Consider the following 23,680-nt stretch of genomic DNA (forward strand, 5'->3'; position numbering starts at 1 on the left):
GTTTTATTGGCATATTTAAATTAAATATATGATAGATTTATATTAAATTAATTTACAATTGTTCCTTCATTCCATCCAACAGGAATGTTACGATATATAGGTATTTGTAGTGCTACAAATAGTTTGAGATCCTTCATTATCGTAGAGACACGAGCTCGCAACGATGGCCTTGACCGATTATTATGGTTTCCTATTATGTCGGTAAATTGTTGTCTCGACCGATTCCAATTATCACTAGCCCTTTGCTCAGTTTGTTCCTTAGCATGGTTTAGAACAGCACAGTAAGTCCTAATTAGAGCCCCATCTTCCTCTGGAGTAAACCTTTAGCCATTTTTGGGTTTGAAAATTGTAGAATAGATAAAAAGGAATGAAACTACTTTTGGATATAGATTTTTAATACTACTTACAAAGAGCATGCGAATATTTGTGTTGATGATTATGACTATTTATAGCCAAGTTCTACATGTCCAAAATAATTGAAAGTTGGCTTCATTGTTTCACACCATGTGATCGTGTTTAAAGCAAAAGTTTCCAACTGCATCAATTATCAATGATGTTCTATTGACAATTCACTCATTGCAATGGGTCATTTATGTGTTTTGAAAACTCACTGCAATGGGTCATTGTATGGTCATTTCAAAGCTATTCATTTGGTCAGGTCTTATCTTGCGGTATAATGTTATCAATAATAATTGACAGTATAGTGATACCGTATAGTCATATCAACTAAAAATTCATTAATTTAGACATATAAGTAGACATAGATGTTTTTATAAGTAACGTTTCAAATGAATTCAAATTCAAACCTCATTTTTTTAATATTATATGAATAGTTGGAGCTGTTATAAGTTACATTTCAAAAGAATTCAAATTCAAACATAATTTATAAATATCATATGAATAGTTAAAGCTATTATTAGTTACGTTTAGAATTGTCTAGTCTAAAGAAAATAAAAATTTATTTAAATTTTTTAAATATCCATATTGTATGATCATTTCAAAGTTATTTACTTTGGTCAGGTCTTATCTTATCTTGCAGTATACTGCCTCCCACGCATGTCAAAGTTAATCATACAAAAATTAAAAACTGCGGTAGCATGTGGTCATGTCACTTTTGGAATGTGATCGAACAAAGCAAGTTGAAATTGATAGGAACTTCATCTATGAAAAACTCGAGGAAAACATAATTAAAGTACCATATGTTCATACCACATAACAATTAGAAGATATTCTTACTAAGACCGTATCGAATAATATATTGGGCGTTCGTGATATCCATGCACCACCTCGAGGAAGAATGTTGAATAGAGTAACCAATTGTGAATAGAGTAAGTTGTTAGTGGTTGTAATAGTGGTCTAAATTTGACTTTCATTTTTTCTTCCCTTTCCTGACAACACGGTTTGTAAAACGTGTTTCCGTTTTCTTGTAAACACCAAAAATATCTCCTTTGGAGATTTAATTTAATCTATCCAAATTTTGTTAATGAACCTAAGCTTCTTAACAATATACTCCCTCCGTCCCTAATTAGATGACCTACTTGGTTTTAAGTTTTGTCCCATAAATAGATGACCTATTTTTATTACTATAAAAAATATGTATAATTTGATAGTTATGTTTATATTCGTTATGTAGGTGTTTTAAAATGCTTTTCAACGGTATAAAATTTACGAAAAACCGTGATATAGTTTAAAAGATAAATTATTTCTAAGTTTTACTAACATCCTTATTTTAAAAATTGTGCAAACTACAACTAGGTCATCTAATTAGAGACGGAGGGAGTATGATAAGATGCATCCAAAGACAAAGCAAGAAAAAAAGATCAAGGTTTATAAAATTGCAGCTTCGAAAGAAACAAATTCTCATTAAGGTAAAACTCAAATTACTATCACAAATGAAGTACATTTCAGGAAAACATATACTTAAAATTGCAAAGAAATAATAGATGAAAACATAGAGATATTAATGCATAACCATTATTCATATTTCGGCGAAATTATTGATAATTTCAACTCAAAATTTGACTTAGTTAGAATTAATTCTCCTGCAGCTCTTCCTGATCTCTCCTCCCAAACCCGTCAACGGAGTAATGTTACCCATCTTAACCATAGATTCAGCAAAGTGCTTGAAAAATAGCTCATTATTTTGGGCATATTTCTTTACTAACTCCATTGATGCTTTGCTCTTGGTTAGCAGAACTTGGTCAGAACTGAACAAACCCTTGGAAGCTAAAAGATTCTTGTAGTAGTAGTTGTCGAATTTTGTAGGGCTAACAAAGTCCATGGCAAGGAGATTCTGGTCACCTCCAGATCTTGGGCATCTTGCTCGCAATTGATTTGCATAAACTTGATTAAGAGAGAAATCTGGTCGCTTACTACCGGACTGGCCGTATAGTCTTTGCTTGAAACTAGTGCACCTAGCCTGTCCTATTGTGTGACTTCCTGCATCGCCAGAAAAGTGTACGTTATTTTAGACTTTATAGTTCAATTGTCTTATGTTTGAAAGGCTAGCTGCAATGAGATTGTATAGTAAGCTTACCGGATAAGGCGACGAGGTCGACTACATTGAGCCCCTTGAGCTTGAACTTAGTGACTATCGTTTGGAATGTATTGTTTTGTGCAGGAATGTTTTGGTTGGAGCCACTTAAACTTGCACCTCTCGCATCTCTTCTTCCCAATGGGACCTCCCAGTTTGGACCGCCAGCCTAGACAAAGCACACACAATTTTGATTCAAGATTCTACTCAGAGAAACAGAAACTGATCATGCATGTATAAGAAAATAGTCATGTACCAAAACAGTTGAATCTCTAGCAACCAAGGCTAAAATATCAGCACATGAGACGGTTTGTGGGCACTCCTTCTCCAGTGCAGATTTTATGTCGTCGATCACATCGAATCCTCTTACGGAGTTCTTGTTTGGGATTGAATTCTTCTCACTGATAATGCTCCCGCTGGTGTCTAAGAGCAATGACGCATCGCACCCCTTCAGGTTTCGACAAACAAGTATAGAAAATTGATTAGAAAATAGGGATTATTGGGGATATGCCCCAAAAATGACTGTCATCTTGGGGATATGCCCCAAGATTCCAGTTTTCGGTAATATGCCCCAGCCATCCAAAATTCCATCCAAAACCGCTAAGTAGTCAATAATCGCACACATTTAGAATTACATATGCGAACTAAAAAATGGTATACTATATACTAACACCTTTACAAGGTTCAGGAACATATTCAAACGGAAAAAACCTCGAAAAAATTAGAGAAAAAGTTCATACACATTTACGATAAATTGACTATTTAACGGTTCCTTGACAGAAACCGTTACTTTGGGGCATATTACTGAAAACTGAAATTTTGCGGGATATCTCCAAGATGACAGTCGATTTTGGGGCATATCCCCAGGTTTCCCTATATCATTTTTAGCTGATAAGAACACTTTGGATACTGAGCAGTGAAGCTGTCACGCTAGCTAATATACCTTGACGAAGCAGTCGTGGAAATGGAGCCTAAGCAATGAAGCTGCCATGCGAGCTTCTTTAGCCACGGCCTTCGCCACCACTGATTTGACAATTTCCTTAGCTCTGGGGCATGAACGATCGTAAAATTGAGGGTAGAGGTTATAACTACCACTGCCACCACCAGTGCTGCTGAGCTTATGAGAGAAGCAGCAAATCGGAGCAAAACCTACTAGGAAAAGAACCATAGGAAACAAACTAGTAGTAGGGAAAGCCATATTTTTCTTATCGTTTAGGGCTGCACAAGACCCACCCACGATACCCAAATTCACCCGTACCCGCTAAATCCGTGGGTTTTTAATTCATACCCGCCCGTTGTGGGTGCGGGGTTGGTTATGAAGAAAAAAAACCCGCTGTCTGTGGGTGCGAGGTTGGTTTAAGCTAATACCCGCCCATACCCGTCCAAAAAACCCGCAGATTATATACCATTAGATAAAACTAATCCTAGTCGTCCATTATGAAACCCTAATACTAGTAGATAGGATAACTGATAACCCTCATTCACTTTCTACACTCTTCTCTCTGTTCGGCCTCTCCTCTTCTTCCTCCTCAGTTCTTCTTCTTCACCTACGAACGACAATTACCAGAAATCTTCACCAGAAATCGACAACAACAACTTCGAATCTTCACCAGAAATCGACAACAATCGAAAAATCAACAGATTCAACACTTAATCTTCATCTGTGAACTTCTTAGATATGAATATTTTGGGGGTTTTGGTTTTTTTTTCTCACTTAATCAAGGAGAATAGAAGTTACTCTAAATACTTGAATATAAAGTGGGTTTAAACCCGTTTAAACCCATACCCGCCCAACCCGTAGCGGGCGGGTAACAAAACCCGCCCGCTGTTTGTGGGTGCGGGGTTGATTATGAAAAAAAAAACCGCAGTCTGTGGGTGCGAGGTTGGTTTTAGCTTATACCCGCCCATATCCGCTCATGTGCAGCCCTATTTGTCACTAAAAGCTAGTGAACTTGAGAAAAGACAGAATGGTTTTGAGTGATGCAATGACACTGATCTGTGGGCTTTATATAGAGAAATTTTAAGAGGAGCAGTTAATAAGAAAATATAAAACAAATTGAGAATGGTTGGAGTTGGTTACTAGCTCTCTCAATGATCATTTTTCCGAAGACCTTTCTGAATTATTGATTGAACCATTAAGAATACCGTTATCTAACCACGTATCAAGTCGCTCTCAGTTGATCTTAGTTAGGAATAACAAATTAGTCGGGACAAATTTGGAACTCATTTACGCAAGAAAATCAAGGTGTTGAGGGTTAAAACTCGAAACTGCAACGTTTTTGTTACTATTGAGAAGACCAATTAGTAGTGTTCCCAATTTTGAGTGGCATTTTGCAAGCAAAACAACAAAACCAGTCTGATACTGTATTCTTTATGGAGTTGGAGAACCACTTTTCCTACTTTTGTCAACGAAAACTAAATCTACGTTTTTCTTTTTTAATCCTTGATTCGTTATTTGTGTTTTCTTTTTCTTTTTGACCCACTACACAATATAAGTTACGATCATACGGTACTCAATCAAGGTTACTTAAACCATGGACCCTTGTACATGATTTACTTTGATTTTTCTTGTGTAATCATTGGCGCAACGTGCTAGAACAGATCTTTAGTATCCACTAAAGAGAACATATGTCCCAGGCATTATTGCAGCGCAGTAAAATGTGTTCAATTTCGACCTCCCTGTGACAGAACTTACACAGGCTATTTCTGATGGAGATAGTGAACTCTGCAATGCTGCACGCATCATGAAATTGACTTCGGGTGGAACTTCTTGCACCCTACTAGTTCAGTGGAGGCAATCTGCAATGGCATGAAATCCTCTAGGATGCTGCAGCAGTATTATAAAGGATGCTGCAGCCGTATTATATAGGATGATGTCCTCACCCGCTTCAAAAGATTGGAAAATACATAGAAGATGAAGTAAACCGATCCCAATAACTATCATTAGAAGATAAATCTCTGACAGTTGCCTGTTTGTTCTTAGTCTTCTTGTAAATATTTGGAAATTCATTCTTCCACATGTCGCGTCAACACTGAATTGCTTCTCCACTTCTAATGACACAAGTGCTGTTCCATAGGGGTTTTATCGAAACTGAATAACTCAGACAGTAATGTGCTTACATATTCTTAACGTTATAGATTGAATCTCCACAATTGTGTCAAAAACGAACTACCTGAAATGTAGGATGAGGACCCTAGGGAAAAAAAAGAGAAAAATATAACTCACTATGACCTTGTCACATTTGGAACTCATCCTTGGACCCTACGCACCACCTGAAATGGAGAATGAGGAGTTGAGATTACCAACTCTGATATTGCTGGAATTTGAACCTTTGTCATCAATGATAACAAAAAAATTCAAAGTTACAAACTGATCTATTTTAGACTGACAGAACCTGACTATTCCACCCACAGTTTCCAAATTACCCGAGCAAATTTCTGCTCAACTTCAACTTATATATGATTACGTTTGCACGAGTTTGAAATTGATCACAAATTATTCGGATATAGGGAATCAAGACTACAGCACCACATAGAGAACCAGATGTACCTGTTAATACCTCTTATTAGTGACACTTAACTAGTTCTTTCTTAAACTTTTCCTTTGTTGTACTCCTAGCAGATACTTTCACTTTCTGTAAGAAAATTGAGCTTCAAACTCTTTTTTAAGTTGATCATGTGATTCTGTTTTTGCTGCCAGTACAACATCATCAAGGAACCCTCTCTGGGGAAATTCATCGGGTATAAGGCTTCGATAAATCTTAAATTGTTCTTCTGCTTCCTTTGCTTTATCTAGTAGGCTGTGGATGATTCCCTGTAACAAGAAAACTATTGTTTCTGAAAATGCAATGATTTATAAATGATATGGAAAGAATACATGAACTACAGGAATTCATTTCCAAAAACAATGGCGTAAACAGGAAATCTTGGTAATATATTGTCAGTAATTCCAGAACCTGTGTGAAAACTATCTCTGGTTGGTAAATATTTTCTATCTGTTATTTAGTTAAGTATACAAGTCATTGTGGAAATGGACATTGTTTGCTAAGATGCTGGACTTTATTGAATATGGAAACTCTTGCTTTGGCTAACTTAGTGATACCCAACAAAGACTTTGTTCACATAATTTTCGTAATTTTCAGGCATTGTTTTCACTATCGTGTTGATTAGCTTCCAAACAGCAATTTGTATCAGGATCAGAAAGCAAATGCGGCCAAACTATTTCACAACTCACAAAAAATACATTTACCTGACAAAGATAAGGTCTAAAATCTCGAGGGTTATCATCAACTAGATCTTGAAATTTCCTTAAACCTTCCTCCAGGTTACCCTGCAGTAGTTGCAAAGACAATTTTCAGTCTTAAGCTTACAATCATACTTTGCCGCTGAGGAAAAAGACTCAACACTGATGATGTTAACAAACTAATAAGGATAAACAGACTACCTTTACTACATTCATCTGTGCAATCAGAATTCTTATATTGCGCTCCTCAGTGACTCTATTTTCTTTACGAGCAACTTCCAAAGCTTTAGTCAGCATCTCAAACAGCGCCTCATCTTCATGGTTTTTGTGCATCACCATTGCCAAACCCTTGAAAAAGAAGAAAGACTAAGTTGCACCCACTGACCCACATACATAAACATTGACAGTTAACAAAGAGATTAAGGAATCATACATGAAGTGCTCTAAGTAAAAGAGGTCTATCCACCAAGATATCTTCAAACAATCTCTTGGCCTTACTCAAATCACCCAACATTTCATAACTAAGAGCTTGAAGAAGCCTCCATTCAACCTCATCAGGTTCAGTTTCTATCAACCTTTCAACATGCTTTGACAGCCTCTTTTGTTTTCCCAATTCTCATTTTCCCATACAAAATCACTTTTAAGCTTCAACATTTCTTGGATTTTTCTCCAATATCTTCAGATACATCTCTTCATTATCAGTCGTTTCACTCATTTCCTCCACTTCAGAACTAGTAATTGTTTCTGATATTCCTGCCAGAGCTGGTTTACAGTAAAACTTACCCATAAAGAGAAGAGACCCAAAAATCAAAATTGCCATCTTCTCAGTAAAGGGTTTGATAAAATCTATCTGGGTTTTTGACAAACATTTATCCTTGATTGAATCTGTAACTGGTTTTGGAGATCGAAGCGAGTTAGATAGACACTGAAGGTGGGTTTTAGAATGAAAAAAGAGTGATTTTTGAGGATTGGTTATTTGAATGATTGATGGGATTCTATGGGATTCAGTGAGAAAGACAGGTTTTACCAAGTATCTGTGATTCAGAAATTCTGTTTTGGAATAGACTGTGAGAGGATTGATTGATGGGGAACCCATCTTTCTTGAAGAACCCCAAAACCCTTGACAACTTCAAGTCAAAACCCTTGTTTGTGATCACTTGTAGAAAGTTAGGGTGTCACCTAGAAACTGGTCTGCACTTTATTGGTAGATTCTCGTGACCGAGATCAATCAACCAATGAGTGCAGTAGTATAAATATCAGCCGAGCTTAACCAATGAGTACCATATGCCTTGACCCTGGCGGCACAACTTCAAAAATGGCGAAGTAGCTAATTTTGATTCAGTATCGGCTAGATATCACCCCAACCTTTGGCATTTTATGTAAAGGATTGTTTTGTTTTGTATTGCTTTCCATACAGATGACACCAAATTCAATGGATGCATATAGTGATACTGATTACTGAGACGCACTAAAGAAACTTGAATGAATAACAGTGATAGATTTGTAAAGGAATACATAACAAAACCAACGAAATTTTCAGGAGATACTTGCAAGGGAACATCAATTTACAGGTGTTTTAGGTGGCTAAAGATGGTGATTCTTGCTTAGATTATGCAAGAAAATATCAACTAGGCCTCGTTGATCGTCTTCCACTCGGAGATGACGAAGACGAACTACGTCCCCTAAATCCTACAACATTGAGTTTTGTGGGCTTGAAATTTGTGTTGCCAGATTTCCTGCCATCTGTTTGCTGTTTCACTCCACTAGACGGCTTCCTTGAGCTAGAACTAGAAGAAAAGGAAGGTTTAGAGACGGTTGTTTCTCTTCTAGGTTTCGTTGGTGCAGAGGAAGTTGTTGCTCTTCTACTTTTGGTTGGTGCAGAAGGTCTTCCTACTTTGACTCCTCTCCTTTGCGACGATGTATTGATGGCTGTTACTACTCTCCCACGTCTTGAAGTTTTCGCTGATGAGCTACTGTTAATCTTACTTTTCACATTTGAGGCTTTTACCAAATTTGAATTCTTACTTCCCTTTTGCTCATAAACTTGGGATTTAGCCTTTTCCCATCTCAAGTTATCTGCACTGAGAGATTCCAAGCTCTCATTCTTCCCTATGGCTTGCTCAATCCTGTTGGCCAAAAGTTGGTCTTTCCTTGATATTAAACTTGTCACTTTGCCTGTTAACATAGAATGATGACTCAAATCAAGAATAATTCATAGCCCATTGTTGATGATGATAATTCAAGGAAGCAAAGGAAATATGGAGCTTGTTTATTTCTTAATATTAGGGATAAGAGGCATGCACTATGCAAATTGCTTGACTTTGCGAGAAACGAGTACTTGTGCCATTGTGCATGCCCACAAAATGAAGGATAGAAAAATTAGATATGTACCTTTTGCTCCCATACGAGCTGTTCTTCCGGTTCGATGGAGATAATCAATCTAAAGTACCATCAAAGATAACAGTTTAGGTTTGAATTCTGAAATACATTGATCTAAGAGAATTGAGCAGAATAATACAGAAATCAGGAGGCATACTTACAGCGTTTGAGGGAAAATCAAACATAATAACATGGTCAACATCCAAATCCAGACCTCGAGCGGCTAAATCTGTGCAGACCAATGTAGGGCAATCTCCAGTTTCACTCTTAAACTTTTTTAGGTTTTCAACCCTAGAAATAGACAAAGTCAGTCCAATTCTAAATAGAAAATGAAATGCTATATATATTCTAGTACGTGTAAATGAAAAATAATAGTAACAAATTGATAGTCATCTCACCTTTGTTCAGCTGGCACCTCCCCGTGATAATTTACTGTGAAAATTTGATTTTCACCAAGATAATGATCAACTGCACGACTTGAATTCAAGGTGTTACAGAACACCATGACCCTGTTTCCCTTTGCAAGACTTGGCTCCAGAACCTGTTAAAACATAGCCACAACGTCATTAAGCAAAAAAGTTCTTGTAAAAGATATATACACTGCAGGTCATGCGTGGTTCTCAAGAAACATTTTCATTTGTTTCTATAAAATTTTTGAAGGTTTACAAAATGCACCTGCATCAAAGCTTCCAGTTTGTTTTCAGAGCCAGAGAGCTTGATAAAATCATGACGAGCAGATGCAACCTTCTTGTGTAAGGTCGATGTGCGAAGATGAATTATTCCTTGAAATTCCTCGTCAACCAACTTTTGCACTCCCTGCAATGCAATAGGAACATTTAAATTAAAATACAGTGAAGCTGATTAAGAATAAGCATATACAAAATGATTATAAACGAACTAGATCTTTTTTTAGTTTCAGATTTACGTTTGAAGGTAGATGTAATTATTGCCTTAAATGGTTTCTCAAACTTGCTAATTGCTACTACAAAATTATAATTTAGATAAGAATCATTAAATACTCAAAAAGTAGCATAGATACCATTTTACAGCAATATACCTGTGTCATCGTAGCAGTCACCAGAACTGTTTGAAATCCTTCGTCGTCAGATTTCGTAGCACGATTCTTCAATGGGCTAAGAAACTTACGGATATCAGGCCCAAACCCACGATCGAACATAGTGTCTGACTCATCCAACACCTAGCACAAGATACCACTTCAAAATCGTTGCATATTTAGTTATTCACCATATACAACTATTATTGTTAGATGAGAAAAGTAGAGTTTTAACTCTGAGAATCCATTTCCCTCTATTCTTCTATTATATTTTCACTTTTGACAACCGAGTCAACATACTACCTGGCAGAAACATCTCTTTGCAGCTAAAACTCAATTTTGATCCGAAACTACTTGCATTCTTCGAGTTTTCACTTTCCTCATACACCTTAGTATGATCTAAAAGAATGTGAGTTGCATTTGGGACATACTTAACCTAAAGTACAAAATGCAATGCTACTTCATACATGATGTATCTGCTCCTAAGTTACATCATTAATGTTTAGATCTGCCAGAATATATGGTTCACAGTCATGATTTTTGACATAGCTTGTGTGTTTCTAACAGTGACATTAATAATTATCCTGTTCAATGTACGTGGATAGATACAAAGAGTCAAAGATGGAAAAATTATCACTAACCACATATTTGATGTCACCATAAACCAAATTCCCATCTTGAATATGTTGAAGAACCCTTCCTGGAGTTCCAACAACCATATCAACAGGGACATTCAATGAATCCTCTTGCGGTCTTAAACGGCCCCCGCCACTCACCATTGTAGATCTGAATCTCGCATGATGACTTATGGACTTCGCCACGCGAAATACCTACAAATTTTCTCAAAAGATCAAAAACAAGAAAATGAAGTTCTTCAATGAATAACCATAGAAAAATTCTCATGATCTCTTAATATCCCATTTCAGAAGATGGTATGGACCTGTTCGCAGAGCTCTCGTGTTGGACACAGCACAACAGCCCGAGGACGCCTCGGTTTCATTAGCATGCCATATAAGGTTTCATCCCGTCTAAGAAGCTACACAGAAAAATAAAGACAGGGCTCTCCTTATATTCCATCCCTTGACAAAATGCTTAACATATTCAATATAGCTGATAGTGCAACCCTACTGCTATGGTAAACTTAGGTGAAACAATGACAGCTTGAGAAAATTCAAATAGCAGAAGACAAACAAATCCAACAGACAACAACACTCCACAATCACTCATGATTAGGAACTACAATCAGACAATACCCAGTAGTCCACTCCTCACTCAACAATTTATCTGCCAAAGTATTGCAAAAACACATCCTACCATTTGACAGCACTTGGGTAATCTAAGAGAGAAACCAAATTACATCCAGCAGACAACATTCCACGATAACTCATGATCACAAACTAGAACTCGTAGTAGTCCAATCCTTGCTCAACTGTTCATACACCAAACTATTGCAAAATAAATCCCTCATTTAGTGGTACTTGGGTTGATCAGAATCATACTACACTTATGAAACAGTGCTATTTGAACCAGGAGACCATGTAATGTATAGATATGTGATCCTAAACATGTCAATTGTGTAGAGCTTGTGGGCAGTCATAGTTACAACAAAATCCAAAAAAAAAAAAGAGAGAGAGAGAGACTGGTAAAATTGAAGAAATTACCTGAACTAAAGGCAACATATAAGCCAAAGTTTTACCAGAGCCAGTATGAGAACCCATAACAATACTTTTCCCGTCGAGTACAGAAGGAATACCAAGACATTGAATTTCAGTAGGAGCAGAAATCCGCAATTCTTCAAGACAACCCAGAACTTCTTCAGTCAAATTCAATTCCCTAAAGCTTGAAACAAGCTTTGCAGGTTTACCCTTAACTTCTTTACCTTTCTCATTACCAGAAGAAGAAGACGCTCTAGTTTGTGGGGGGTTTGGAGTATCTTTAAGATGTCTTTGTCTTAATTTTTCTAAGAGCATAGAATGTTTTACAGGTTCTATTCCAATTTCTGGTTCAACAACTGCAGTTGTTAAAGTAGAAGAAGAAGAACATAGAGGTCTAATAAATCTAAACCCTGGAAAAACCCTAGATGAGGTAGTTCTTGAAAATGGGTATTTTGTAGCTGTTGATTTTAAGGAGTGGGATAGTAGATTTGATGAAAATGAGAGATTCAATAGTGTTCTTCCTGTTCCACTCATGGCTGCTCCCTGTGTCTGGCAAATCTTTTTTCTTCTTCTGAAGAAGAAGTGAAGAAGAAGATAGACTATTATAAAGGCTTGTTCATTTTTAGTACTTCCTTTTTAGTCCATATTACAAAACGAACCCTTCTCTCTTCTTTTAGTTATCCCGAGTCCCGACACCCAAATTTTTATTTTTTTTATCGGTGACACCCAAATTATTATTACACTACCTTTACATCTCAGGAGGCAATAGCAGTTTGTACTTGTAGGCTTGTAGCCATGCCATAAGAGATTTTTCTACCAATTCCAGCACCATTGCAAAGACAACCAAAAGAAAAAGATCGTTTGTACAATTTGTACAACCATCTGTGCAAATCGGCAAGCTATTTTTTTGGAGAGGAGGGAAAATTTAGAAGCGTCAAACTTTTGGAGATAGTGGTGGAAACGCAAGCAAAACGTAGTGCAAATTCTACATTGGCCAAGGTGTTGTCAAGAGCAACAGTAAAATCCTTAGTTACATTGTTAAATGATAAGAGAGAAATAAATGCGTATTTAGGTTGCATTTTGTCGTCAATTTGTTCACAAACTGAGTCCATAAACAACATAACCATACGTAACTAGACAAATTCAGTCCATTCTTGCAAGAATTGAATCATCCAAAACTTGAACACTTGGCAGCATGGCATAAATGCCTGTTATTTATTTCAGTCTTCTTGCATACAGATTAACATTAATGATGTACACAATACATAGAAGCTCATGTTGACCATAAAAAAGCGTAATTTAACCTATTTTAATTTTCCATGTCCAAATTGAGCCTTCTCAAAATAAGTATTTTTGCTAACCTGTTCTGAGGTTTCATACTTGAAATATAGGTTCCATAACTTTGGAACTTATATACTGTCACAAATGTGAAATATGAGACTGTCAAGCCTAAATCACTGGTACATTTCAGGTTTCAACACCCCAACATAAGCCAAATTTCTGTAGAGTTCCGCAAAGTCCATTCCATAGCCCACGACAAAATAATCTGGGCACTGCAGAAATACAAGAAAAACACTATGGGATAAACTAAAGCAACATGAACTCCATGGATTGAACTGGGACCGGATAATCATACCTCAAATCCTTTGTAGAACTTTCCTTCGCCCACCAGCTGAACTTCAACCTTACGTCTCGTGGGTTTATCAAGCAAAGTACAAACTGACACAGAACAAGCCCCTTTTGATTTCAGGTGTGAAATAAGACAGGAGAGTGTGTTTCCAGTGTCTACAATATCCTCAACCTGAAAAAAGTGTGACCATATCAAAATCGCTCATTCTAGAGAAAATAAAGATTAGGCAAAACAGAGAAGGGGAGATGAAGACATCAAATGCTCAGATCCTCATCTGTGTAAGGTTAAATGAACCCATGAATGTTATCTGTGAAAGGTTAAATAATCCATGAAGGTTAAGGTTTACAAGAAGATCAGATTACTAGGAGTTGATTCTACAAAATATATTAACAAAGATGGCGATTACTCACTTTCCTCAGTTTGTAAGAATCTAAAGGTTATACCGAGTGAAAGGTTATCTTAGAGTTACTGCCCCAGTGAAAATCATGGAAACCAAGAGCTGACGCCAGAAATTTGTAGGTGTATCGTGAGTACTGGTAAGACTAAAACTAAGTCAACACTCCACCTCCTCTAAATTTGTGCAGCACTTCAGCCTCATCACATGATGCATCGTCTCTAAGAGGAATGGAGTAGCCAACCTGTTCCTTGGCAGGTTTGTAAAAATGCCAATACATTGGACGTTGAGACAATTACATGTCATGATTCTCATAAACGACTTTCTAACCATGCAATCGCAGTTGAGACAGACTTAAACCAGTTATCAACATTAATTAACACAAAACTATTGAACTTGGGAACAATAAAACACACCTAATATAGTATCATGATTGTAGTTCCTCGTGAGCTTAACTTCTGGCGCAGTGAACTACAGACAACCATATGATGCTATTCTTTAACAAAGAAAATCTTAACCTATTGTAATCTCTCCAAATAACAACTAGACCTTCAAGGAAAATTACAAAGCCATTTAGCTATATTATTGGTACAGTTATGACCACGATTAGGTTCCATTTTAAAGTGTAAATAATCACCTCCAACTCTATTCCCGGGTCTAAGGCGCTCTACCTAACCATCTGCTGAGAATAATCCAACATGATAATATTAACCCAACTTTCATAAGATATTAACAACTTATATCAGTCCAATTTGTTCATGTCAAAAAAGTACAGATCAAACAAATAACATATTTGTCCAATATGGTTATCTGAGACAGTAAGCAAGCTTCTCTAGAAGTCAAAAGAGTGCGAAATCGGCTAATATTCACAGTGAAACCTACAGCCTCATGGATTTTTTAATAGATCACAAATTGATAATATAAATCGATGCAAGGGCATCATCCAGTGACAACAGGTAAGAAACACTTGGAACACTCCATAACCATCACATTCTATCAGCAAATATACCACTCACAAAGTTCATTTCATCTCGCAAAGGTAGAATTTTTTTTTTAAAAAAAGCTCTAAGGGCAGCTTTTATGTTACAGCAACCTCTGATCTCAAGTCTTAACCTAATGGAAACAAAAACCCAGGAAATAAAACTGCGAGTGAGGAAATAGAACCCATACCAGAATAACATGTTTCCCCTTGATATCAATCTTAACATCGCAAGAAATCCTCGGAGCGCCATTAGATTGAGTACCAGAGCCATAAGATTCAGCCCTTACAAAATCAATAAGAACAGGGAATTTAATCTTCTTTGCTAAATCAGACAAAAACATAAACGCACCAGTAGCTACCCCAATCAGAACAGGAGTTGAAGAAGAAGATGATGAAAATCCTTTAAAATCATCTGAAATTTCTGAAGCAATTTCACTAATTCGATCTGAAATCTCTTGTTCACTCCATAGTATTCGTTCTATATCATCATCTAACGCCATTAAATCTAGGGTTTTGATTTCTCGGGTATTGAGTTTCTAGGGTTAAGTATCCATCCGTTCTGGTAAAACGCGGGACCATTCAAAATAAGAAGGTAGTAGTGCGCGTAGAAAGCATTTTCAGATTCTCCCCTAAAAAGGCAACTGCGATTGGGTCGGAATTTGGAAGATACAGTCTCTGGCTGGAACGGTCGTGAGATACTTGTAGACGTCAAATAAATGTGTGTGAAAAGGAATTCATTGTGTGAACGTTTGCATATCTTTTCTTTTTAAAAGATCAGCAGAAACTTTTAAGATGGTCAAGTGTCACGACTTAAAATCGCCTCTGCAAATCTTCTTGAGCCAATGACCGGCAACAGTGGTTAAATTCTCAATTGTTCATTTCACTACTCTCAGGCTTACATACTTTGGAAATAGTAGCTCCAGTACCAACTCTTCTCGGTAATTAATCGGGAACGAAAGAATTTTTTCACTTACTTTTTCTTCTTCCAACTCTCCATATCCCAGTAAGCGTAAGGAATTCCTTGCCCAAAACAACAATAGCACAGACAACCATCTTCCATCTTCGTGGGATGGCTCAAATCCCACTTAGATTTGATCAAAATTAACACGATGGAAGAGTAAGGGGATATTCTGGAATAGCGAGAACAAGTATTATATGTTCAAACGACGGGGGCGGCACAATCTTAGCAATAACACAACCGCTGGGCATCACCACTGCACTTGGCGCAGAAACTTGGGTCATGCTCATCGCTTCTAGAACGACGACAGAACGAGAGTGGCCAAAAGTTCAATTTGAAACAGGCTCGGATAACTTAACGAGATCTCTAACCTCGGACGCTGACTCTCCATGATATATTTCTAATCAGATTGCAGAAATCAAATATGGGTTTACCCAAATTTAGCAATATACCATTAGGCACGTCTACAAAGAAGGAAATCAAGCAGCGGACGGTCTGGCAAATTGAGCGGCAGATGATTGCTCTATAGGGAAGCTAACAACAACAGTCTAGGACAATGTAATTTCCCCACCTATAAGTTCTTTTGTAGTAGCAGATTCTATGGGCATAACATTCCCACGTGTAATCCCAATTTAACTTAATAAAATGCATGCTTTAAAAAAAACAAGCATAAGGGATTCGGCCATGCTAACACTTTTAAAATTAGTAATTATAATTACACAGGATACAAGGCAACGATTCTTTTATTGCTTCAAAGGAAGGAACCAAAAGCATGTGAAGATACATAAAACTGGTTCCTTCACAAATTCCCTTGTCGATGTCCTCTGTTTTGGGTGTGACCACGACAAATGCTATGGTCTCCAGTCAGGATTCCGTCATCTCAGATCTTGATTTCTCGATTATCTTTTAAGTCGGTTAGGATTAATGGCGGTTAGAATAGAATCAGAGAGAGACATAGGGAAAAAAATTGTCAGAAGTCTATTTTTATTATCAGAATCAACTTAGTTTACGTCATCAGTCTTTGCGACTGTTTATATATTACATGAAAACGACAATTACATGTAGATGACTAAGCATGTGACAATCTGAACTTCGAGAGTTTCCCACCTTGTACTTGTACCGACCTGGGATTGGTTCTCAGGTTCTCCCTTGGCTGACAATATCAAGAATCTTCTTTAGCTTCACATCTGGACTCAGGTCTTTTGTGCCCAACTTCATGTCTCTGTCTTGTTTGATCCCTTATGACTTGGTCAATGGACATCTGGTTCAAGTCTTCTACGTCTGATCTTGAGTCTTATTTCGTACCTCAGTTGTATTATTCTTCAGCTTCCAGTTCTTGGGTAGATGATATATCTTTTCATCTACATATTTGCTCCCAATTTAATTAAAGTAAGTTTGTAGACTTCTTTTATTAAACTTTAGTTCATTTTTTTCTTTGATAGCTCAGCTGGTTTGATGTCTTAGCTGCTAAACTCTTTGGTGTTTTGTAGCTTTATAAGTGTGCCGACTTGTGTGGTTTGGCTTTTTAGATGGATGGGCTATTTGGGCCTTTTTCTGGACATTGCTCTCCTTTCAAGTTTCTTCAGATGGGGTGGAGTACCTGGGTACTTCTTCAGGTGCGCACCTCTTCCAAAGTTCTTCTTGGATGGGTCATCTAAGTGCACTTCTTCCCAAGTTGTTCTTGGATGGGTCATCTATGTGTTTTTTAGATACTGCTCCAAACTTCCTCATATAAGGTGGCATATCTTAGCGCCTCTCCAGGTGCACTCTCTTTCCCGAGTTTCTTCTGGGAATCCTGGGATTTTATGGATGATACATCTGTCCCCTTTTCCCTTCAAAAGGTGAGTATCTTTTCAAAGTTATTCTAGATCTGATTGTCTGCTCATTAATATTTCGTCTTTTCATGTCAGACTAGGTATCTTGTACCGCCATAAAGGCTTTGGTGTTTTTTGCACCATGCTTTGTCTTTGAGATGTTTTTTGCACAGTAATCGAGCTAATCAATCTCGTGATGCTCAATTATTATTTAAAAATATTGTTTTATTTTGTTGCTAGTTGAAAACGCGGGGGTAGAACAAACACACCCAACTATTTTGTGCGGCAATCTGTATGGACTAAACTCCAATATAATTCTGAGAGTACCAAGTTACTGAGCCTCAATCAGAATATATATTAAAGAGCTTTATCTCTTTCTCAACACAATCAGCAGTAAATCAAACTCATAGAAATTCGTGAACCTTATTGTTATGAAAATAACTCGGTGGCACCAAAGACCAATGTCTGAGTGTCAATCAAGTCTTATCCAACGAACAAGGTCGGGTTTATCAACTATGATTGAACTACGCACAACCTGTGATATTTCAATTATATAAAAAAAATATAATGCGGAAAAGAAATAACACAGATACCAGAAATTTTGTTAACGAGGAAACCGCAAATGCAGAAAAACCCCGAGACCTAGTCCATACTTGAACACCACATTGTATTAAGCCGCTACAGACACTAGCCTACTACAAGTTAACTTCAGACTAGAATGTAGTTGAGCCCTAACCAAGTCTCACACCGATTAAGGTACAGTCGTGTTCCTTATGCCTCTTGAATCTCGCAAGACCCTGCGCACTTGATTCCCCTAGCTGACGTCCTTTACATCCTAGAAGTTGCAACGACCCAAAGTCGAAGACTTATAAACAAATATCTCTCCCAGATATTTATATTTGTTGTTTTCGTCTTAAGATAAAGATCAAGGTGAACAGGAAACTTAACTAATAATCCGGTCTTATACTCCCGAAAAGCAGCCTAGAAATATTAGTCACCTCAAAATAAGCTAACTGATTAACAGAAGAAGTTATTGCGGAATCACAAGAGTCTGAGACGAAGAAACTGTTGTGATTACTTTTTATATCTTACCTATCGGAGATAAATCTCGAGAAAACCTTATAGAAGATTAAACTCAATACGATAAAAAAGGTAAGATCAGGATACACAACTACATAGAAAATAGTTGGACATGGCTTCACGAATCCTAAATGAAGTCTTTAAGTCATTAAACCTAGTAATGGTTTTCAGAAGAACTAGAAACCTAGGTTAATGGAGAATCGACTCTAGTTTGGAACTAGGACACACGAGAGTGTCGGGATTAGGTTTCCCAAATGCTAGAGTACCAAAGCAATTAATATCCACCGTTAGATGAACTTCTGATTTAAGATTCAAGCTAAGTTTGCTTAGAATAAGCAATCAATCTCCACTGTTAGATGGTATTATATTGATACACATAAATGAAATATACCTATATTTAGATATGGGTGAACCGTACCTAAGTATGTATAACAAGTTGGCTCAATAACAGTTAACCGAAGTTAGCCATATGAACATTTTTAGCTTATCTATATTTATTTAACACTTCTAGATCATATATGATAATCAATCAATCATGTTAGATAATCAAATGAATCTAAATGTGTTTTAAGAGAGTCGTTCAAATGTTCACTATCTTAAGAAACTCCTTGATGAATACACTAAGTTTCGACTATTTGAAATCATCGAAACAAAGTTGATATTCTCTGTTAGTCATGAATTATGTTTTGAGAATTCATTATGATCCCATAGTTTTCGTACCTTTGCCAATTTATTTTGACAAAAAGGGGGAGAATTATTTGGTAGTTCACACTACATACATATGGTTTACGGATCATTATGTAAGGGGGAGTGGTTTTCATTCTAAGATGGGAAGTATTAACTAAGGGAGAGTGATACATATCACCATACTATTATTTCAAAGTTGTGATGCAATTGGACTTTGACTTTATATAATAATATTATGATACTGAATAACAATGATTGAGAATTCTCGTTTCCGGATTGTTATTGCTATGGATCTTCAACAACAATGATGCTGAGTTGAACACATTCAGAATCGATAGAGAACTTGAAGTAACGACGAATTCAAGGAAGTTGAAGAGCCAAGGAAATCAAGCATGATAGATCAGAAGCTACAAAGTTTATTTATCTTGTAATCCATATATATTGATAGTTTTGTTACTAAAATTGATAAAGGAGGATATTGTTAAAGCACTGCTCGGACGAACTCGCAAGAATTGCTATCTCAAGCTTGTTTGTCAAGTTTAGTTAATCAAAACTATATACTTGATTTATAGTCTACTTATAGCTATGTATCGGATTAGGATAGAAGTGTGTAGTTGAGCTTTAGACTTCATGGAGTTCACCAATTGAAAAAGAAGATCTACTGAAGAGCTTGGAGGAACTTCATCAACAAAAGGCATGTGGAGACTAAAATTTCTCTGTCACTCGGAAGTGTATTCTATCTTCTAAAAAGACTAAGTCGTATAGCTATATAGACTTTTAGATTATACACATTTGATATTTCGAGCTGAGTTTATCTCGTATATATATTTCTCGAAACATATGTTAGAAGCTTTTAGCTTTAGCTAAGTTCACCGTATACGTGACGAGTTTAGTTGGAGATAATTTATTTGTTGAAAACTAAATATTAAGTTAAAAATGATCATGTGAAATTACCTTGAACATCTTACATGATTTGTGTGAGACAATCATTTGATGTCAACTTGAGAAGTTTCGTATTGATCGATTAATCACTTAGAAATTACTTGAAGCTAGTGTTATATGTAAGATTACCATTGTTGTCTTCCAAGGATGTTTCAATGATTAAGTGAGAGTTTTAGAACTACTACCATGTATGGATATAATACAGGTTGTATACTTTGTATGCTAACTTGTACAACTCTAGTTCAAGTCCGGAACTATTGTTTGTGAACTGGTTTACCTGTGAAAAGGTATGAAGTTGTTGTTCGCGTACCCTATTTGCGAAAGGCTAGACAAGGCCAAGTCCGGAACTGTTGTTCGCGTACCCTGTTTGTGAATGGCTGGACAAAGCCAAAGTCCAAAACTGTTGTCCGCGTACTCAGTTTGCGAACACAGTGGTTGGGTTCTAAAATCGGTAAGCGTGATTTTTATACTCATGAACTCAGGTTCGTTTGCGAACTAAAGTCCCTGGAACTTTAATGAAATAAGGAATGCGAAGTTTTGCAAACCATGGCATTATGTTCATGAATTGGTTCTTGTACAAGTATTTTGTACAATTACAAACCAAATCGATTTTGATTCAAATGGTTCATTACATGAGATGATGAACATCTGAACAACTTCTAGAAACACATTTAGATTCATTTGATTATCTATCATGATTGATTGATCATCATATTTGATATAGAACTTTTAGATGAATATGTCTAAGTTATAAGTGTTAATATGGATAACTTCAGTTAACTATTATTGAGCCAACAAGGTATATACACGTTTGGGTACGGTTCATCCGTATCTAAATGTAGGTATATTTCATTTGTGTGTATAAGGATAATGCCATCTAACGGTGGAGATTGATTGCTTAATTTGTAAGTAGAGTTATCTTGAATCTTAAATAGGAGTTTATCTAACGGTGAATATCAATTGCTTTGTTACTAAGCTATCTTAGATTTGATTATAAGCAACCTTGATTTGAAAGACTATATATAAGGGAGAACTCTAGCATCTAAGAAACCTAATCCCGACACTTCTATGTGTCCTAGTTGCAAACTAGAGTCGATTCTCCTTTAACCTAGGTTTTCCAAAACCATTATTAGGCGTTAACGACTTGTAGACTTCATTTGGGATTTGTGAAGCCAGATCCATCTATTTTATCTGTAGTTACGTATTCTGATCTTACTTGTTCTATTGTATTGAGTTTTATCTTCTCTAAGATTTACTCGAGATTTATCTCCGATAGGTAAGATATAAAAAGTAATCACAACAGTTCTTCGTCTTAGACTCTTGTGATTCCGCAATAACTTTTTTTGTTAATTAGTTGGGTTGTTGCGAGGTGACAAATATTTCTAGGTTGCTCTTCGGGAGTATAAGTCCTGGGTATTAGTTGGGTTTCCTGTTCACCTTGATTTATCTTAAGATGGAAACAAAACCAAGAATAAACATATCCGTGGGAGACAAATTTGTTTATAAATCTTCGACTTTGGGTTGTAGCAACTTCTAGTTGTGCGTGAGGTCAGCTAAGGGAATCACGTGCGCAGAGTCCTAATGGGATTCAAGAAGCGCAAGGAGCGCGATTGTACCTTAATTGGTGTGAGACTTAGTTAGGGCTCAACTACATTCCAGTCCGAAGTTAACTTGTAGTAGGATAGATTCTGTAGCGGCTTAATACAGTGTGGATTTCAAAGCTGGACTAGGTCCCGTGGTTTTTCTGCATTTGTAGTTTCCTCGTTAACAATATTTCTGGTGTCGATGTTATTCATTTTCCGCATTATATTTGTTTGTATAATTGAAATATCACAGGTTGTGCGTAGTTCAATCAGAATTGATAAATCCGACCTTTTTGTTGGATGAAACTTGATTGACACTTGGGCATTGGTCTATGGTACCGTCCAAGTTATTCTCACATCAATCATGCTCACAGATTTCTATTTGTTCGATTTGCTGATTGTACTGAGAAAGAGATAATGCTCTTTGATATCTTTCTTGATTGAGTCTCACTTTAAAGTTGGTGCTCTCGGCATTATATTGGAGTTTTTTCCATACAAATTTCCGAACGAAATATTGGGTGTGGTTGTTATACCCCCGCGTTTTCAATTATGTAAGTCAGTTATTATATATGTGTGTATGTTTCAGTTGGTCAGTTTATTGTGTGTTTCAGTTAGTCAGTTTTCATGTATATTCGTGGTTGTAAGAGTCTGTACGATTGGAACTCTTCTAAGTATAAATATTGATAAGAATAAACTAGTGAGGGTTGTCTCATTAATATTATTATCCCGATATATCTTGTTTCTGCCTGTATCTCTTTCTTTCCACCCTATTCTGTGTTCTTTCCTTTCTATGTCTTCTTATCTTATTTCTACTCTTTGAAAAATAACCACATCACTCCATTACGAACTTCTACAGTGTCCAATATTAAGAATGTGGAACATCTTGAATTCAAATGTAAAAATAACAATGGCTCAGGTTAAGATTTCTGAATACGTTATTCGACGATACGATAGGCCAAGAACCCAATGGCCGAAAGTTGATATCAGTTCTAGATGCATCCTACCTTTGGTGTTTCTATTTATTTAATTTAGGACTATTGTTTATTCCTTTGTGCTGCTTTGATTAATGTGACACCGCCGATTTTTGGAAGTTTTATGAAGTAATGAAGAATGTAACATGCGCACTCTTTGCAGGTAGAAGGGATCTGAATGCAATAACTATCAGTTACAAGAATGGGTTTGTCCAGGGTTTTCATATATATCACAAGACTAATAACACATTATATATCTACTCTGAACTAGTTAACTCTCTGGGTGCAGGAACCCACAATATTGGTGTATAGTCACCATATCCAGGTTGGAATAATGAAACCCTACATGGTAATATCTCAGCAATTTGGTACCGTGAAGCAGTAAATAAAATAACCGGTGAGACAAAAGGGAAATTGAAACAGGTCCCTCCAGATGGATTAATTGATATAGCTGGTCTATCAGAAGTTGCAGACGGTGCACCTTCATGACATGTAAAAGAAAACAAATTTACTGATTCACCATTGTTATCAGCAACATTATCGGTTCTACACTCTCCAAATGAAAGTATAATGGCGGTTGTCGGTGTTACTGTTAGAGTACTTCTCGGCCGAACTCGCAAGCGTTGCTATCTCAAGCTTGTTTGTCAAGTTTAGTTGCCAAAACTATAAGTATTGAATTCTAGTCTACTTATAGCTAAGTATCGTATTAGGATAGTAAGTGTAGTTGAGCTTTAGACTTCACGGCGTTCATCGAATGAAGACGAAGAACTACTCG

The 23,680-nt window shown here is 36.7% G+C and overlaps 3 protein-coding genes and 1 pseudogene across 3 annotated transcripts; all 4 read right to left on the bottom strand.

Moving 5' to 3' along the window:
• Positions 1 to 1,940: 1,940 nt before the first annotated feature.
• LOC113361596 (peroxidase 72-like) lies at positions 1,941 to 3,834 on the bottom strand. Its single transcript, XM_026604791.1, has 4 exons — positions 3,477 to 3,834; positions 2,790 to 2,981; positions 2,537 to 2,702; positions 1,941 to 2,439 (listed from the first exon to the last, which is right to left on the bottom strand). The coding sequence occupies exons 1-4, from the start codon at positions 3,729 to 3,731 to the stop codon at positions 2,024 to 2,026; spliced, it is 1,029 nt and encodes a 342-aa protein (XP_026460576.1). The 5' UTR covers positions 3,732 to 3,834; the 3' UTR covers positions 1,941 to 2,023.
• Positions 3,835 to 5,473: 1,639 nt separating this feature from the next.
• LOC113361597 lies at positions 5,474 to 7,921 on the bottom strand (annotated as a pseudogene).
• Positions 7,922 to 8,245: 324 nt separating this feature from the next.
• Positions 8,246 to 12,445, bottom strand: LOC113357241 (DEAD-box ATP-dependent RNA helicase 39-like). Its single transcript, XM_026600585.1, has 9 exons — positions 11,871 to 12,445; positions 11,150 to 11,245; positions 10,851 to 11,039; positions 10,213 to 10,353; positions 9,831 to 9,971; positions 9,554 to 9,696; positions 9,317 to 9,446; positions 9,168 to 9,216; positions 8,246 to 8,951 (listed from the first exon to the last, which is right to left on the bottom strand). The coding sequence occupies exons 1-9, from the start codon at positions 12,396 to 12,398 to the stop codon at positions 8,401 to 8,403; spliced, it is 1,968 nt and encodes a 655-aa protein (XP_026456370.1). The 5' UTR covers positions 12,399 to 12,445; the 3' UTR covers positions 8,246 to 8,400.
• A 549-nt stretch (positions 12,446 to 12,994) lies between these two features.
• Positions 12,995 to 15,752, bottom strand: LOC113357242 (hypoxanthine-guanine phosphoribosyltransferase-like). Its single transcript, XM_026600586.1, has 3 exons — positions 15,059 to 15,752; positions 13,501 to 13,665; positions 12,995 to 13,417 (listed from the first exon to the last, which is right to left on the bottom strand). Exons 1-3 carry the CDS (start codon positions 15,368 to 15,370, stop codon positions 13,319 to 13,321), a joined length of 576 nt encoding a protein of 191 aa, XP_026456371.1. The 5' UTR covers positions 15,371 to 15,752; the 3' UTR covers positions 12,995 to 13,318.
• Between the last annotated feature and the right edge of the window lie 7,928 nt (positions 15,753 to 23,680).

This window comes from Papaver somniferum, chromosome 3, assembly GCF_003573695.1.
Source record: "Papaver somniferum cultivar HN1 chromosome 3, ASM357369v1, whole genome shotgun sequence".
Classification (NCBI taxonomy): Eukaryota; Viridiplantae; Streptophyta; class Magnoliopsida; order Ranunculales; family Papaveraceae; genus Papaver; species Papaver somniferum.